Genomic DNA, 19353 nt, shown 5'->3' with positions numbered 1-19353 from the left:
TTGTGTCTTCGTCGTCGTCTACGTCACCGGCAGATAATCGACCCTTAAAGCCGACTAGTTCCAGATCTCGCACTACGGCCAAAACTGTCTCTGTACCCGCTCGTCCTCAACTTCCGACTATTTTATCTTCTTCTACGCCGACGCGTCCCAAATTGCCATTGCCCAAATCGGGGAATAAGTCGGTCTCGGAGGCCCCAGGAATTCAGGCTATTCCTATTACTCAGGATTCTACTCCGGTGATAGATTTGACGGCTTCTTCGTCGACATCGAGAAATCAAGTAGCGGAGGTACCTATCAGTATTAAATCGAAGACACCTTCTCCAACAAAAGATAAGCTTCTCCCCTGACCGGATCTGATACCTATCTCCTCCGATGATAAGTCGTCTGTCCCGAAATTTCAAGAGTGTTCTTCTTCCAATTTTGCAACATCGGGCCCTCCCACCCGTGAGGTATCAGGCTTTAGTTCGGATCCAGACGGGAATATTTTTTCAGCATCGAGTTCATCACGTATATCATCTCGTCGCAAAAAGCAGACAACATTCTATGGCAGCCCGATCAGACATTCTGTGAATGTAGTTCACGCTTCTTTGTCGTCTCCCCAACTCCAGTATCACCGGATAGAAAAGTCCGCTTTGCCATGGCTAGTCAGGAGTCAGTTTTTCAAGTGGGGTAATCCAGGGTTGTTTCTCCCAATTATGCCGGGGGTTTTAGTAGAAAGTTTACCCGATTCCCTAGTATCAACTCATCAGATAACCTCTTGCGTTGTGCCGAAAAGTAAACTTTCTCGTTATTTAAACTCTTTCGTCATTTAATCTCTCTAGTCATTTAAACTCATTTATCAGTACATTTATCTAATCTCATTTCAGTAAATTTATTAAAACTCCTCTTAGTGCTATACTTGTTTTCTATGGAGTTTTCTTTATCTGCAGTTCAGTGTACTGTTATAGTTATTCTTGTTCCAAGAAAAATTCAAATGTACCATTTGAATTTTCCCTAGAGGGGGAAATGTGGTGCGGAGCTGTTTAAATGTGTTGTTCTATGACGTCATTCTATTCTAGGCTGTTAATCTACTATTGGCTCTCAAGGTCGCTATCGACCTGTCAATCCACGGTCTAATTTTAAACAAGCTTATTCAATCACTCTTATTCAATTTATGAAAGATTTAAGTTGAAGTATCTAATTGTCATGACATTGTTTCCAACTTATCTATTATATAAAACAAGATGAATTAAGTCTTAAGAAATCACACCTTTGAAGGTTTATCAATTTTGGTTTCTAATCTTATTCAGGCTGTTAAAGCTCAATTGAAATATAATTTTGCAATCCATTCAAATGCGAATTTCAAAAAAAAATGGCCAACAGACAGTTGGAAAAGAGTCAATGAACGCAAGGACACAGAAAAAAAGTTTCGAATTTCGAAGTGAAAAATATATGGACTTGAAGCTCCTTGAATTTCAAAAATAAAAATTCATTGACACTTTTTTGATAAATTTAACTCAATTTGAGAAAACTGCATCAATAGATTAAGTTTTCATTAAGCTAAGAAATCTGAAAACTAAAATCTATTTCGAAAATAAGAAGTCGATCACGTTTTTTGTGGCCTTTACACTTTAACAGTTCAATGGTGGAACTTACCTTCTTTTTAACAAATGAATTAACTTCGCAAGAAATCAAAATTCAAATAGTGAAAACCAATATTGAGCGTGAACAAATTTTATGAATTTTTCTTGGAAAAAAAAACAAAAAATATAGCCAACAGACAGTTGGAAAAGAGTGAATGAAAGCAGAACAGAAAATAATACTGATATTTTTTGAACAAATCTGAACTTTGGAATTTGAAAGTAAAAAAAATAGATGGCGATAAAGCTATTTGAATTTCTAGAAAAATTGATGTTTGACACTTTTAAGAGTCTGAAATACGTTTATCGACTCTTATAAACATTCGCTATTTGAAAGAACCGGAAATATTTGAACTCACCGATTCATCGTCCGTTTTGTCGTGCGAATCAGAACTCGGGAACATATAATGATTCCCACCACTCGTTTTCTGGAGAAAATCAGATGAGTCATATTTATCATTCGGGTGCAAATTTTTCACTTCGTTGTTGTTTGCATTTATAGACGCATATAGCCCCGATTCGATCGAAAGTTCATCTCTGGGCATATGTGGTCTCGGAGTGAAGTTTGTAGGCTCACTGATAGTGTTAATTTGAAAACTACGACCACCAACAAGCGAAGCGCTTCTATCACGATTCTGTCTATCAGAAATCAAGGTTTTTGGACTGAACAAATTTCTGATAGCTTTCTTCATTCTATCTTTTCCGGGCACTCTTGGCAAGGTTAGAGTTTGGTTTAAATGATTAGCACCTTTGGTTATAACTTCGAACTGATCTGATTCATAACTAGTTTGGCCTCCTCTTAATTTGTCTTCGCAGCCCAATGAGTTGATTTTCTGCAAAATCGATTTTGGCAAATGGTCGTTGAACAACGTACTCGAATGACTAATTAGAAGTTCAATTAACTTTCCTTTTTTGGCTGCGGTTGCTTGGGCTCGTTTTGCAATCTCGATATAATCTGTGCACTCTTTTTCAAAGGGGTCAAATAGCAAATTTGGCGCCCACATAATTGCCAAGTTGTACAAACCCATACTCGTTACGCTACTTTTCGAAACAAACACTTTCAGATGAAGCATTAGTAACTTCAGTGTGTGGTAGTGGTAGAATGGTAACCGGTACAAGTTCTCTTGTAATTCGTCTAGCGTTTGCGTCAATTCAGCCTCGGTGACTTTTGATTCTTTGTCAGTACTCTTTATGACGTCAGAGCGACTGTTTGATTTGTTTTGTATGAGGCTGGGGTACTTGTCGAATGGAGCCATGAATGAGTTGTAGTTGTCGATTGGAATTAAAGGAGTTGATAAGTCTCGGAAGAACTGAAACATAAATTATACATATAGGGGGAGCTGCATTTCGCAAATACTGAATTGACATAATTTTTCTTGAACTTTTTTTTAATACAAGCAAAAAAAATTGGCAAGATAATGCAAAAAATAGGTAAATAGGTTTTTTGAATGACTTTGCCGCCCACGGTTTGGAACAAAATGAACTCGTGATAAAAGTTTGCTTTTTAAGCACGTACAAATAAAATCATAGCCAACAGACGTCATGACCGCAAGGAAACCGAAAAAAATACTGACTTGTTTCTTAAAAAAAAAACTTCAAACTAAAAAAAGATGGCCTGAAAGCACTTTGAATTTCAAGAACAATTTATAATTGACTCTTTTTGGATAAAATTACCCCAATTTGAGAAAACTGGATTAAAGGGTAACTTTTTTACACAGAGGCGAAGTGGAGGTTCGCATAACTTGAGATACAAAAATGTATTACTATGATTACCAGCAGATAAAAAGACGAATCAAAAATTGAAAGAAAAAAAAAATGTTTTTTTTTGTCGAAAAAAAATATAAAAATGGCAGAAAAGGAGAAAAAATTTGTTACGCAAAATTACCGGCACCAATAAAAACTTAACTGAGTTTTCAAAATGTTAAACAAGAAACCGAACCTTTCAGTGGGATCTAAGACGAACAGAAATTAGCAGACATGAAAGTCAGGAAAATTCGAAAAATTTAAGTTTCGACAAAAAACAGGTCCCGACTGAAATCGAACTTCTGGGATTTGTCATCACAAGCCTGGGTGTTGCCACTGCACTAAATGCACAGAACACTCGTTGAATTTATAAAGAAAACAACTATCAAAAATTTTTAATGAACAGCACAAAAAAAATCAAGAAAAAACCAACAAAATAGGCAACCGTTCTTGGAACTCAATTACTTGCCCAAAATTGGAATACAATGAAATGTTTTTTTTAATTCGAGTAACACAAAATGCCCAAACTTTAGACAAATTTGCTGCCGCGGTAGCTAAGCCGACGAAAAAGCAGACAAACAGAAGTCCGACAAAGATTTTCCTGACGCGCGGATAATTTTCCGCTTCCAAAAAACAAGTCCTGACCCGATTCGAACCATTGACCTTACCGTACCGTACCGTTTATTTAAAATCTCCCATCTAAAACACATAAACTCATCGTACAAAAAAGTTATATAGCTAGATGAATCAAAAATAAAAGGAAGCTTAAATATTTCATCACGACACCACAACTATTTGAAAATTAAGTTTTTGACACAGTGGCGAAGCTGTGCTTCGCAAACACTAGCGAAAACAAGACAAAAAGCAGCTCTATAAAACTCAGCTAGAGAACATAGCCAATCGAAGATCGGAAAAGAGTAATGAACGCAAGTAAACATAAAAAACACTGACTTCGTTGAAAAAATCTCCACTTTCGAATTTCAAAGAAAAATAATTTATAAGAAAAAAAATAGTTGCCGTTTAAGATCTTTGAAATTCTGAACAATTAATGCTTGGCGCTTTTTTGATAACATTAACCCAAGTTGAAAAACTAATATTCCGCTGGAAATCTAAAAATTAAATTCCACTTTCGAAACTAGAAATCGTTCACGTTTTTTCGCGCCATTTCCACATTCGTATTTGGAGAGTGCTATTTACGTCACTTTCAGCAGATGAATTTCATGTGAACTCAAAAAGTGCATACCTACCTAAGTGCATTAATATTTTAATACTTCTTCCTGAAAAAAAAAACAGAAAAAAAATCAGCAATACCTGTTTAAGAGTCTTCACTACGTTCATTACTCTTAACTATGAGTTTCACCTTAACCACTCAGCCACGGACGCTTCATAAATCATAAACACTAGCCACAAAAAAAGCAGAGAACAGATGCTATGAAATCTCCAAAGCTACAGATCGGATTATAGCAAAAGTGCCACCAAATAAGTAAACACTTTTATTTGCGAGTTAGGTTACAATTTTTTTTTTACTCACAAGCTCACTAATGTAAAAAAAACAGGTTTAATTGGAAAGACGCGTAGCCCTTAGAAAGAATATGAAAAAGATTTTAAAAATTACTTTTATCTTTTTTTTTCAAATTTATAACGTATTTTGCGTGCTCTGGCGAGAAGAACCAGACAAAGACTTCGCACCTTAGTAAATTAGGCGTGATCTACTACAGTTGCACTCAAAAAATGAATAACAAAAAATAGCTTTGGTGGTGTAAATCTGATTTTTTCACGCACGTCTTACAAAAGATTTCCCTATTAGAATACCAATTCGCTCACTCCACTTGCTCGAAATTATACTAAACAGCTAAAACTGCAAACCAATTTTTCTCAAACTGAGAATTTTTTTGACATTTTTGATTCTCAAAGAGCTTTGATATATTATATAACTCGACACATTATGATGCTTATTTGTTGTATAATTTTGCGAGGAAAAAATCACCCACCCGAAGACGAAAATCCTGCCCACTTTCAGTGGTCTGAACAAGAACTGGATGAATAGTTATTCTTTAGATCAAATTTTGCAAGCCCTTGGCAGTTTTTTAATGGAGACAGAGAACATAGCCAACAGACATTGGGAAAGAGTCAATGAACGCAGGTAACCAGAATGAAGACTACTGACCTGTTTTTTAAGAAAATCTCAACTTTCGAATTTCAAAAAAAAGCCCTTCAGCCTCTTTTAAATTTCTAGGATAATTTATGATATGCAGTTTTGGACAAAATTAAGTCAATTTGAGAGAACAAGTAAAATTTTTATTTCGGTGGGAAATCTCAAAATTAAATTCCAGTTGCGAAACTAGAAGGCGATCAAGTTTTCCGTGACCTTCAAATTCTCGCTGTCCTATAGTGGAGTTTGCATTCATTTAACAAAGCAAACGACGGGAACTTAAAAAGAAATCAAGTCGAACTCCGTAAAAGCAAATTTTAAAGTGAACAAATTTTAGGACTTTTTAACGAACAAAAAAACAAAAAATCATAAAGACCTATATGGCACTATTCACAGTTCACAAGGAAATGAACTGAACTTGAAGGTAAATCAAAAGTCAAACCGCGAAAAATAAATTTCAGACTGAACAAATTGAAAGACTTCTCCTGCAAATAAAAACAAATTCTTGTGACTTATATTACAGACTGCCTTATGCTCATCGACTCTTAAACATCACAAAGAGAGAAAGCATACCTTTGCACTTCTTGCGTTACAAAAACGAATGACTATCACTCCTTACAGATGATTCGAAAAAATGAAAAAAATAAAAATTGTTTTTTTTTCTCAATGAGTTATTTAAAAAACACCAACATAGGCATAGCAAAGCTTTGCACTACCTCGGATAAATTAAAAACGTAATATCACCATCTAATCACTGAAAAAAGTCATAAAAAATAATTCAACATTTTTCAAAATGTTTCAAAATAATTGATCTACCCAAAGTTTTCATACATTGCCTTGAATGAAAATTCCTTTCAAGATAATATGCTAAAAAAAAGAAAAATTACATGTTAAAAAGCATCGAAAACAATTTTTACACAGCGGTAACATAGCCGACAATTCTAAAAAATGTTTAGTCAAAACTTTTTTGCTTCTCAAACGACTCAAAAAGTGGCCTGTTAAGCCAATTTATTATAAGCCGAACCTTCAGAGCAAAATAAAGAGAAGAAAAGCTAAGAAAAAGCGGATACACTAAAAAGAAAATTGTTAAACTTACAATCAACAAAAAAAAACAAATTTCGAATAGAAAAGGCATTTAAAATGCAGATATGCTCAAAAATTATCAGTTCGTTGACGAAAGTTGAGATAATCATCACCATTTTCAGTCATTCCGCTAGTACCCGCTTTCAACACCATTGTTCATCGCAATGGTAAAGACCTATATAAGCGTATTTACTGCGTCCTTGGAAAACAGTGAATAAACGGAAGTAAACAGAAAAAAAATACTGATATTTTTTGAACAAATATGAGCTTTCGAATTTGAAAGTAAAAAAATAGATGGCGATAAAGCTATTTGAATTTCTAGAAAAATTCATGTTGACATTTTAAGAGTCTGGAATACGTCCATTTACTCAAAAACATTTGCTATTTGGAAAGAATCTGAAATATTTAAACTCACCGATTCATTTTTTTTGTTCAAAGTTCCAAAAAAAGTAAATACCTATCAAGCTCTTTGAATTTCTAGAACAATTTATGATGGACACTTTCTTCTTTAAATTAACACAATTTGAGAAAACTGGATCAATAGGTAAGTTTTTCCATTTGGCTGGGAAATCTGAAAATTGAATTCTACGTTCGAAACGTTTTTGTGACCTTTACACTTTTGCTGTTCGGTAGTGGAGTTTGCCTTCCTTTTAACAAAGGAAATGGACGGAATGAAAAAATATCAAAAGTCAAACCTCCAAAAAAAAAACCAAATTTTAGCCTGAACAAACTAAGACTTTTCCTGAGAAAAACGGGGAAAAAATAATCGCAACCTATATAAGATTCTGAACTACGTTCATCGACCCTAAATTGTCTTGCAATTAGCACATAAATTTGAACGGACAGCCAAAAAACTCAAACTACTAAATGGTCAAAAAAAGATAACATTAAGCGTGACGAAACTTGACGTCTTTCCTAAAAAACATAATGCTTAAAAAGCAAGCATTCAGTGTTCTTTAAAAATTATTACCAAAAAAGCCATTATAGATGAAGCGCTTACTAAATGCATGGTTTTCATAATATTAAAAGCGCATTATATATCTATAAAGAAATACATGACAAAAATTTATGGATAAAATATTCCAAATGGTACGGTTGTAACTTTGTCATTACCGTGCAAAATGCTTCTTCCTTTATGACATAGAAAAAATAATCAGAAATCAGGGCTGTTTCATTGATTGACCATTGTACATTCTTTCTATACAATACAGGTAGAAGAACTATTTTTTCAAAGTGCCAAAAGCAATCGCTTTGATGGGACTCTAGCATTCTTTTATTCTTTGAACAGAGTTAATCAGATATTTCCTCATATAAGACTACAGAAACCATCCAGAAAAAAAATGTCGCTACTCCAACCCTGAGTTCTAAAAGAACAATGGTAGTAATTAACTTTTCTAAAGGAACACTTAATTGGTCGACGAATTTCGTACCATATCAGTTTTCAAATAGCATAATTTAAAAAAAACGGTTTAAAATTTCTTTTTGGTTACTTTTTTGATGCGATAGTTTTATGAAAATGACATGATACAAAAAACCATTGATAATCATTTTTTTATCAGCTTGCAGAAACTTGTAGAAAGCCACAGGCTATAAAAAGAAACTTTTATTGCCAGTCAAATCAATTATTTTTACTATCTGAACAACGACTGAAAGATTAATTTGAAAAAAAGAGGTAGCTTTTTATTGTGCCCGACCACGCAGGAAAAAATCGTACAAGGTGAAAGGAGGTCGAAACAGCGATTTACCTCGATTTAACCTAACCCATAAACATCTATTTGAAAAACACTTTCAAAAAATAGATGTCAAAATACGCAAGCTCATCAAAGCATGCAGCCATAGCAGCGCATCAAAACTAGAACTCGAGGCACTTTATTTGATTTAAATCTCAACATTGTAGATTGCTCAATTCAAACGAAACTAATTCGTCACCATTTATCAATGCAAAACAAACAGCATTGAACCAACAAAAGAAATCTTCTCAAATTGAGATCTCAAAATAAAAGAACAGTTACTTCGCCATTCCGTCACAATTCCACCTTAATTCTACTTGTAGCAACACCATACTAGGTCTGTACTACGCGATGAAGTATTTGGCTAAGAGCTTATCGGTACTTGATCGCAGCTTCAAAGCTAAATCACAAATGTCTCCAGCTTTCAACTTTAATTCACCTGTGATCGGTTCCCTTTTTTGTTAAACATCAAACCATGGAAATATTTCAGCTGATGACCATCCTGACATTCAATGCTTTTGTTCATTAGATTTTCTGAAGAACGAACACCTATTCGAAAGGACTAATTGACATGATCAGGGGCGGATCTAGGATTTTATCGAGGGGGGCGTATTTTGAAAATTTTTTATAGAAAGAAGAATGAGACAGTCATAATTTCAGGATAGATTCGCAACCTCAAATCAGCTTCTGATAGCATTTCATCAACGGTGTCGATTTTGTTATTTTTATGGGAAAAATTTATTGAAATATTCTATGTACTAGATCATTATTGCCATGTAATTATCATTAAACTTATGAACTAACAAAAGTTCTTCATTAATCGACATAAACCCAACTTTTTCAGGAAGTAGATTATTGACAATTAACAGGTTTAATAACTTGGAACCTCTATATGTCAATGAGCATGACTTTCTTTCATTTTTACAGAATGGCAGATCAAATGTCCGAGAACTCGAATGTCTGGTATGATAAACGCAAGTTTTTAATGAAAAAATAGAATTCAAAAAAGATGTCGGGTGTCGTTGATTCAGAGAACGAAAACAAAATTTAAGTTAATCATACACGTAGAGCTCAGCTCATGAACCGTAAGAGTTTTATTGTCAATAAATGTTTGAGTGATGCTTTCAAATTTTCTTTATGAAACTTTTGATTACCCTTTAAAATTAGTATATATTGCCGCCGAATGCCTTTTTAGAAGTTTTGAGGATGTCATAAATTAATATGTCATAAATTAATATCAAAGGTTGCAACCTTTGGTTGGTGAGAAGGTCGAAACCTTTTCAGCCCCCCCACCTAAATCCGCCCTTGGACAGGATCAATTTGCATTAAAAACTAGTATGATGAATAGCACAAGCTCGAACGATTGCAAATCAACATGCCAATGATAAATATTTGGAATCAAGAAAAAATCAAATTGCCATGGAGTTGTACACTGTCATGCATAAATCAAAAAGGATGAATATTTGCTGTCATGCATAAATCAAAAAGGATGAATATTTGCTGTCATGCATAAATTAGAGTGGATGAATATTTGCTGTCATGAATGGCTCTTTTCCACTCCCCCATGTTTCAAATTTTCTATTTTAAAGACTGTTTTATGTGAGATCATGCCTAAACGCGTAATATTACCTTAAAGGCATGAAGAACAAATATGTGCACAACTCTTCACCAAGTTTCATTGCATTATGACAACGTTGAAATAGTTTTTCAGAACTGAAATTGCAAGGTAAGAGAGGGAGTGGAAAAGAGCTTTATGGATAAATCAAAGTGTCATGGAGTTAAGCAAAAGTTTTAAAAATTGTCAAGTGAAACAAAAAGAGATGGTTGTTGCACAAGCAGCAGACTTTCATGACGACCATTAAAAAAAATTAAATTGATCAGAAACGAAGCTCTCAAATCAAACTGAATATCAGCTCAACCCCTATAGTGATAACAGTTCTAACACAGAGGCGAAGCTGCGCTTCGCAAACACTAGCGAGAACACAAGAAGGCAACTCCATAGAGAGAAATAAGAAAAAGTAGAAATAAGCCTGGAATTATATGAAGATTCTGCCACGCGACAGATTCGAACCTGCGACCTACAGAGTAGTATTCTCACGCCCTAACCTCTCAGCGACGAACGCTTAACAATCGGCAAACACTAGCCACATAAAAAGCAGACAACAGATATTATGAAAAATGCAACGATCGTGATCATAGTAAAACTGCCAACAAATGAGCAATTATATTTGCGAGTTAGGTTGTAAAAAAAAGAACGTTCATACCTATACATTACGCTCGCAAGCTCCGAAACCATTGAATAGCCATAAAAAACCTTGTCATAAAAATTCAAGCGACCAAGTTTTAAAAGTTGAAACGTCTGCCCCACAACTTGCCTGAATTAGTTAAATTAGCGTAAAAACTTTTTCAAAATCGAAGTTGGTAAACTGAAGAAATAACAGGACGAATTTCAGCCACAGCATGAAGTGATTAGAAAATTGCTTTGGGACTTCAAAGAACAAAATTCGTGGAAAATCGAAACTTCTCGCTTTTCCGAAATAAAATCATTTTCATAAAAACCGAACAAAAAACAAGGCCCAACAGGAACTCAAATCCCACTACTTAGGGTTCAAAGGCAACCTTGTTACCTCTAGACCACATTTGAAGGAGCATGAAAGCTGATAAGGTTAAGCAATAAACATGTTCAATTTGTTACAGATTTGTAAAAAAAAAAGTTGTGCACGGGAAAAAGTCTAAGTGTAATCAAACATCCAATAACCCATTCACTTTTAGTTGAAACTGAAACTCATTACTCCTCCAGGCAATTCTAAACGAAGCAGAAAAGGTTTCAAACTCTATTGAGAAGGTTTTGCGTGGTATTGCATGGTCGGAACAGTAGTCCGCTGGGAAAGCTGAACATTGAAATACTTTCAAAATTAGAAGTCGATCGCGTTGTTCGTGACCTTAACAGTTTTGCTGCTCGATAATGGATTATACCTTCCTTTTAAAAATGGTAACTTGCTTTTCTTCTAACATTAAAAAATCATATGTCAAACCGCGAACAATCAAAATTGAGCGTGAACAAATGTTAAGACGTTTTCCTGAAAAAAAAAACTTTAAGAAAACATCCAAGACCTATATTAGAGTCTTCACTGCGTTCATTACTCTCAATAACATAGCAAGCTAGCCAAAAAGGCTTCAAACTATATTGGAAGTTTTCACTCAACCCAAGGCGGTGTTTTTTTCTGGTAACTAGTTTTTTTATGGTCGGAAATATATAGTATGCTGTAAAAATAAAAGTGGTCTTGCCTGTTCTTGCATGGTAGGAGAAGTAAAGTTTTCAGTTAGAAAACATGTGGTATGCTGTAAAAATAGAATGCTAAAAACACGAAAGCCTGCTTTAAGCATAAGGGGAAGCAGATCCTCACATCTTTAGCAATAAAACACAAACATAGCATAACCTAGCCAAAAAATTCGGAAAAGTACGTGGTCGGAAAAATACAGTATGCTATAAAAATAAAAGTGGCATGATGTAAATATTAAATTCTTATTAACAAGAAAGTATGCATGCTTTACGCATAGGGCTTTAAGTGGATCTTCGCGTCCTCTGCAGTACAACTGAAATATCAAATGTTCTCTAGAAAAAAAACACTGAGCGTACAGCATAGATCACGAAAAAAAATCAATCAAAAACTTCATGCGATTGCCTCGGACGAAAATCAATGAGGAAAAAAATGAAAATTATCGTCACTGAATATTTAGAGCTAAAAAACGCTTAGAGACCCGAATGTAACAAAAATTCTCTGAATGCAAACAACCTAACCAACTCACAATTGGAAAAGAATAATAAACGCAATAAAACAAAAAAAGCTGACTTTCAAAAACTTTCAAATTTCAAACAAAAAAATTAGAGTCATTCAAGCTGTTTGTGACTCAAGATCAATTTCTGACTTGTGCTTTTTAGATAAATTAGTCCAATTTGAAAAAACTGGATCAATAGGTATTTTTTTCCTTTGGGAAAGGTGAACATTAAAACCCATTTTCGAAACCAGAAATCGATCACGTTTTTTGCTGTACGAAAATGGAGTATGCCTTCCTTTTAACAAATATCTATCAAAACTTTCATACGGTTGTCTCGAATGAAAATCAATGCGGAAACATAAAAATTATTGAAATTTCTGATTAAAAATGGTGAGCTATGAAACGCTTTGAGACTCGCACTTTTAAGGGAACTTTGAATAAGGTACACTTAGCTTCAGAATAAGAGCTCAATGCGAGAACAAATCCAAAAGAAAGAAGAATAGATAATCCGAAAATTTCAGTTCGCAGAAGTACAAGCGTTATTCGGACTCGAAACTCTGAGCTTTCTCATTCGGCGCGATAGCGTTACCTCTGCGCCAATAGGGCAGAATCAGTCATTGACCTCGCATTTATTATTCTGCAAGTTGAAAAACTTACCTTCTAACGTGCGAATAATGTGAACAAAGTTAAGGAAAAGTGTAGTATCCAGATGCAATACAGAAATACATTTGCTTATCAAAAGGACGGTCAAAATGACGGTCTAACCTGTTTGAGCGTCGAACTCGTAGAGTGTATGTCAAAATTAGAGAAGTCGATATGATGAAAACCAGAGTCGATCATCTGAACTATGGTCGCAATCTCACTGCTACTCCCGCTCAGCCTATAAATACCGTCCACTTCTCCATTGTTATGGACATAATGGACCATAGTCTGCACAAAGTATGGCACGTTTGATAATGACACTTCGCAAAACTCGTCCACGTAAATCGAGTTTAAACCATCCAACGTGAACTGTTTTCTCGATTCCTTCAACGCATGGTTCCATTTCATAGCATTTGATAAGGTGCTTCCGAAAACAGGAGGAACTGTGAGAGGTTCCTCCGTGGGTAAATTTGATCCGTCTTGGCCTTTTTTGGTCGATCCGGAAGAGGTGAGGCTGGATTTGAGGCCCATTTTGGAATCTAGTACATGTTGATACGTTCCCGGGGTTGAGTTTGAAGCACCTGAAACCCACATTTTCCCATTTTAATATTTTCTTGTAACCTCCCAATATTCAATAAAAAATTATACACAAAAACAAAGCTGGGTAGAAAACAACAGCGAGAAAAAGGGGAACAGTAGCTCTAAGAAGGCAAAAATCTTCATGTGATAAAAGAAAGAAGTTTGTCTCTGTGTGTTTGTCTGCGACCGATCTCCTTCTAGGATGCTAATTGCACGACCGTCAAATTTACATGTGCACATGAACACGAGAACTGCTGTGGGCTATTTGCTCTTATAAATTTCGCCCAACTTCCTTTAAAAAAGGGGTGAAAATTGGGTGAAAAAATGGAGTAACGTGATTTCTACCTTTTTAGCAGTTCATTCCCATTGCAGTTTAGAATTGAGCACAACATTTTTTTTTTAAAAAATGGGTCGTTTTCAGTTTCAATTCAGGCCCACCTATAATTAATGTAAGTGAACGTTTCAAAAATATTTACTGAGATAATCTAGCAAAACTTCGAATTACTAGCAACTTTTTCTTGAACTCTTAATCATTTTGACAGTGCAACATCCTACTATAACCAATTTTTTTCCTATAACCAGTACATGTAGTCTCGGTTTTTCGCTAAACGCATGGAAAGTGAGATAAAAGCTGCAGCACTTCTTTCTCAAGCTATCATTTTTTACTGTAATATTTTTTATTTTTAAACAATACATGTATTCTTCAAATATTTGCTTAACCCACTGCTTATCATCACTTAGGATCAGCCACGGTGTGCCACAAAAAATCCGAAAAAAAGGTAAATTTTTTTACTTAAAAGATCAAAATTTTTATCAGGAAATTAAAGTTACGATGGGTAATTTGATTTATGAGCTTAGGTAACAGTCAACAAATGATGACACAGCAGCTAATAGATAAAAGCGAAAACGATCCATAAAAAATTGACACTATGTTCCGGTTTCAAACCGCCGACCTGGAGAAATGGAGTCTCGAATACATGCTTTTAAATTGCCAACCCTATGCAGCCAATTGCCACCTAATGAGCTATTTCATTTGCCAGTTCGGTTTTAAATTGGGACTTCGTGCTATAACACTACGATCGCTAGCTCGCTCTAAAACTAAACAGAACCTTTAACACCGAGTCAAACTGACTGGCATACATAAAACATAGTCAACAGCCAGTTGGAAGAGTCAATGAACGCAAGGAAACAGATAAAAATGCTAGCCTTGTTTTTTTTGAAAATATCGAATTTCAATTTAAGATGGACACTTTATTGATGAAAGTAACACAATTTGAGGAAACTGGAGCCTACGATAAACTTTTCATTTCGATGGAAAATCTTAGAAATAATTTCAAAATTTTGAAATTAAAAAGCGATCACGTTTTTTTTTTACTTCTTTCCTTGTCGCCTTCCTTTCAACAAACTAAATGAGCTGAATTTAAGCTCGTTCCTTCCAACAAAGTTTTCCTTCCTTTGAACAAAATAAATCAGCTGAATTTAAGAAGAAATCAAAAGTCAAACCAAGAAAAAGTAAATTTGAGTCTGAACAAAATTTCAGACTTTTCCTGAATAAAAAATGAAAAAACGATCAATGGCTATATAAGAGTCTGAACTACGTTCATCAACTCTTTAAAAATCACCCAAACACTGAAGCACAAGCTGAAGCCAATAAACTCAGAGAAACCCAAACTAATTTTAAACACAGAAACGAAGCGGAGCTTTGCACCACTTGCGATACAACGATCATAAAAAAGCATAAGTCGAAAAAAATGAAAAAAAAAGAACAAAACAAGGCGAACAAAAACTTTCGTCTGTCTTGATGAAGGACACCAAGGGTTCAGCTAAAGCTAGCGGTACATATTCTATATTTTTGAATTTGTTATACTGATGGGGGACGAAATGCGATATTTCAAAAATTGGACTTTGCCACTAAACCTAAGTTGTTTCTCTAATAAAAGCGCGGAAACTTTTGAATTTTTCCAGAAGATCTAACCTTACTCTTACAAAAACTTAAGTAGCAACCGCTTCTACGGGAAAAAAAATTCGCAACCACTTCTTTTGATTGAATTTTTCATCTCAGATCTGATCAATAAACGGTCAATAAATCAGAAGTTGACATTTCCGAGAATCATCTTTTTGTTTTGAAAAATAGGGAGTAGCTGCTTATGCAGCGGGAGATTCATCCAATTTGTTATTTCGATTGATCCAAAAAACTAGGTTTGGAAGGGTAGTTCTCGAGACAAGCAAAATAATTTCAAAAAACGGTCAAAATCAAACCTGGACTTTTCCGAACCCATTACTTTTTTCTTTTAAAAAAAAACTTCGAACAAGTCTTGTATGCAAAGGAGTTTTCCACAACCCGCTCTTTGGATTGAACCCAAAATCTCGAAAATGAGAGGATATATTTTATATATATTCAAAAAATTTAGAAAAAGAAAACTTTTTAAAAGATTCAAAAAACAGTCAAAAAAATTAAAAATTTGACTATTCCGAAGGCCATAATTTTATGAGTAACAAAACTTAGGCATAACCGCTTATGGAGAGGAGCTTTTAAAATCCCATCTATTCGTTGCAACCAAAATTTCAGATTTAGTACGTTAATTTTTGATAACACCAAGAATTATCAAACATATCGGTCAAATGTTCACCCCACAGACCTTTTCGAAGGCTGTAGACAAAAGGGAAAACAAAAAGAGACCAAATGTAGCTGTCTTTCTATGAATAACTCTTTTTGAAAATCAGTAGAAAGGTTTTTGAGAGAAAATTTTTCAATTATTATTAAAAACAAATCCAAAGCGTCTAAAAAAAACGTCAATCTTTGAGCAGACACGTTGAGTCGAAAAAAAATTAATGTAAAAAAAACTTTTAAACGTTTCAAGTCCCCCCTGAAATTACGACTACCCAGAAGTAACTAGCATCCAGCCAGTAGTAAAATTTGAATTTTAATGAAATTGAGCATGTCAGCTGAAGAGGATGTCAAGAGATTCACTGATTTTGTTTAACTAGTTGTTAACCAGAAAAGAACTCTGCATTTCGATTTGATAACGCTTGCTAATCGCAGGCGTAATCACGTTAAAACTCGATAAATTTCAAGAATATTTTTTGATGGACACTTTTTCAAAAACAAACGAACAGATAGTTGAAGACGTTTTTCGTGACGTTAACAATTTTGCTGTTCAGTAGTAGAAATTGCGCTGAAGCCAACCTAAAAAAGAAAACAAAAGTCAAAGCGCAGAAGGCAAATTAGAGCGTGATCAGATTTTACAAATTTTTTATGAAAAAAAAAACGACACAAGCTCATTACGTGTGTTCACTGCATTTATCATTTAATAAGAAAAGAAAAAAATAATATTGCCAGATTTTTTAATTTGCTCACTCTTGCAATTGTTAACCCACTCGAACGCAAAGTCCAATGGAACAAGGCCCAAATTTACATCTCGTAAAAAAGTTAAAACGATAAAAAAATTGTTGAGCTCACCTTGATTTTTGTTGGGTTTATTTTCCCGTTCCTGTTTGATTAGAGTCTGCAGTCCCGGACACAGAGAGAGGTCGGGTTTGACAGTGTTGTCAAAGTTGAAGTCCTCTACACAATACGCGGGAAATAAGCCACTCTGAAACAGCACGCAGCCAGATATAATGAAAAGGAACTACTTTTATGCAAGCTGTATTGCTATTTATATTCATGCACATGTGCAAATGTGAACACGTTTGGATTTAACAAATGATTATTTATTACCAAATAAGACCACGGAATGTCGCAAAACGTCAGCTTGAAGATATTTAAAAAGCCGAGTGCTAGATATTATTTTGGAAAATGGTAACTTTTCGAGTGCTTATCGCCAAAAAAAAAAAGAATTTATCAATCTCAGTTTTGCGAACCCGGTTTTTAGAAAAATAAGTCTTATCAATTCTTTAATCTATACAGAAAATTGGAATTCGAAGTTTTGAGTCTTGTTATTTGACATGGCACCAACATACAAGGTTATTTAAATACTTTTTAGCCAAACTATTTAAAATTCCATAAAAAATCTCCGATCCGAACTTAGCAAAAAATTTTCGCGTCACACGCCATTCTGCTTAAACCACTCAAACCAATTTTGAATTTATTGGCTAATTCTAAGCCTGGGAATTCCACTTGACTCCAAGTTTAACATTCCACCAAAACTGTCAACTCGCTTCAGCTCATAACTTAACTTATTTATAACCAAGGGCGCAAGTGATTAAATACAACCAATGCATTCGTTAACCTCTGTACACGAGCTGAAATTTGAAGTAAAACCCATAGCCCACCCAACACTTTAAACTCAAGCCAAAATCGTTAGGATTTAGCCCAAGGGTTAAACTAACTAAATATACGTTAGGGGTAAAAATTGAGCAAGCTAACAAACCATTTTTGGATCCTTAAGCAGAAAAGGTCAGATTTTAAATTCAAATTGCATGTTGACTTTGTGTTGATCAACACAAACTCACATTTGCAGTATTGCTAACTGGTTTAAAAGGATGAATACATTTTTTAGAGAAACTTGCAAAAATCAAAGGATTTATATTCAACTAGACTAGAAGTTAAACGTCCATGTCCTATGCCAATAAAAAGAACAGCTTTGGTAACAATTCTGTAGCTTAGACATTTGATACCATGTCGTGGTAGTATTACGTGGTTTTTATATACGTCATGTACCCTTTCGATACATGTTTATAGAAGTTAGTGATACATGTCGACATTTACTGCCAGCAATTACCGTTTAATTTCTGTTGGACATGTTTGATAAATATGTCTGGCTTCAAGCATTTAGAAAAAGACACTTAGAGTTCTACTTGAACGCCTCAATTTACAAACATAGTCCTTCAAATCAAATATCTGAACGCCTACAATATAAGGTTGATGTATTTAAAGTAATAAAAGTCTTCAAGTTTGGATCAGAAAAACACAGAAGACCAAAATTTAAAAAAGTATTTGAAAAAAATCGTAAAAAAAGGTGACAGAAAGGCGAATCGGAGCTTCGCACCACTTACGAGCTGTGCTTCGCAAACACTAGCGAAAAAACGACAAAAATCAGCTCTATAAACTGCCAACGCCAACAATATAAGGTTGACGTAATTAAAGTAAAAAAAAGTTTTCAAGTTAAACAAAGAGGTGAAGCTTTTTGCAAATACGAGCCAGAAAACGACACAAAATCAGCTCTATGAAGTGCAATAAGAAAAGTAGAAACAAGCCTCGAATTAGTAAAAATTCGGCTAGATCTCGGATTCGATCTGCGACATACGGCGACCTAGAGTATTTGAACTCACGCACAAATCACTCAGCCATGGACGCATAATTAATCACAAACACTAGCCTCAAAAAAGCAGAGAACAAATGCTATGAAATTTTCAATGCTACAGATCGTGATTATAGCAAAAGTGCCGCTAAATAAGGAACACTTTGCGACTAAATAATGAACACTTTTTTTTGCGAGCGGATTTAATACATTAACGCTCACAAGCTGACTAGTGTAGAGATTTTTTTTTTAATTTAGAGGATGGAATAAACGACTGAATGTAATTTATTTTATATGAAAAATGAAATGTTTATAAGTGATGCTTTCATAAAATTTCATAGATTTAATATAACTGCTTTCAAAAAAAAACCCAACTGCTAGTAGTTCTTCTTTTCACCTCCAAATAAAAAAAAATTGCAAAAAAAAACAGCTCCTGTTGTTCGTTATTTTTTAAGTATTCTTCGCAAAATAATTGTTGTCGCCACGAATAATTGTTGTAGTTTTTGCGCAGCCACGAAGATAAGGGAAGGAAAAAAAGTTGATAGAAGTTAAGTTAAGAAAAGTAATAACCCCCTCAATTTCAACTACCTCAAAAAAAGCTTGCGCGGGGTCAATTGTGGTATCTTATTAAAATTTTCATCAGAAAAAAAACATGTGGTGATTGAAAGTGTGGAGGAATATGGCTGGATTTTTTTTGATTTGCAGACCAAAATTTCACGAATTTTGGATACTTTGACAGCCCAGTTTTGTTGCCAATTGCCTAATTATTACTATGCTTTTTACGT

General features: G+C 34.5%; 1 protein-coding gene across 1 annotated transcript in view; it reads right to left on the bottom strand.

Annotated features, from left to right (window-relative positions):
• The window catches only part of LOC134853365 (uncharacterized), a 31698-nt gene that overhangs the window by 8315 nt on the left and 4030 nt on the right, over positions 1-19353 (bottom strand). The window contains exons 5-7 of the mRNA XM_063869340.1: positions 16789-16921; positions 12873-13330; positions 1979-2929 (exon numbers count right to left, since the gene is read on the bottom strand). Coding sequence (XP_063725410.1) covers positions 1979-2929; positions 12873-13330; positions 16789-16921 — 1542 coding nt within the window. The remainder of the gene's footprint in view (positions 1-1978; positions 2930-12872; positions 13331-16788; positions 16922-19353) is intronic.

Source organism: Symsagittifera roscoffensis, chromosome 8 (genome assembly GCF_963678635.1).
Source record: "Symsagittifera roscoffensis chromosome 8, txSymRosc1.1, whole genome shotgun sequence".
NCBI lineage: Eukaryota > Metazoa > Xenacoelomorpha > Acoela > Convolutidae > Symsagittifera > Symsagittifera roscoffensis.
This window is presented reverse-complemented; position numbering and strand designations above follow the sequence as displayed.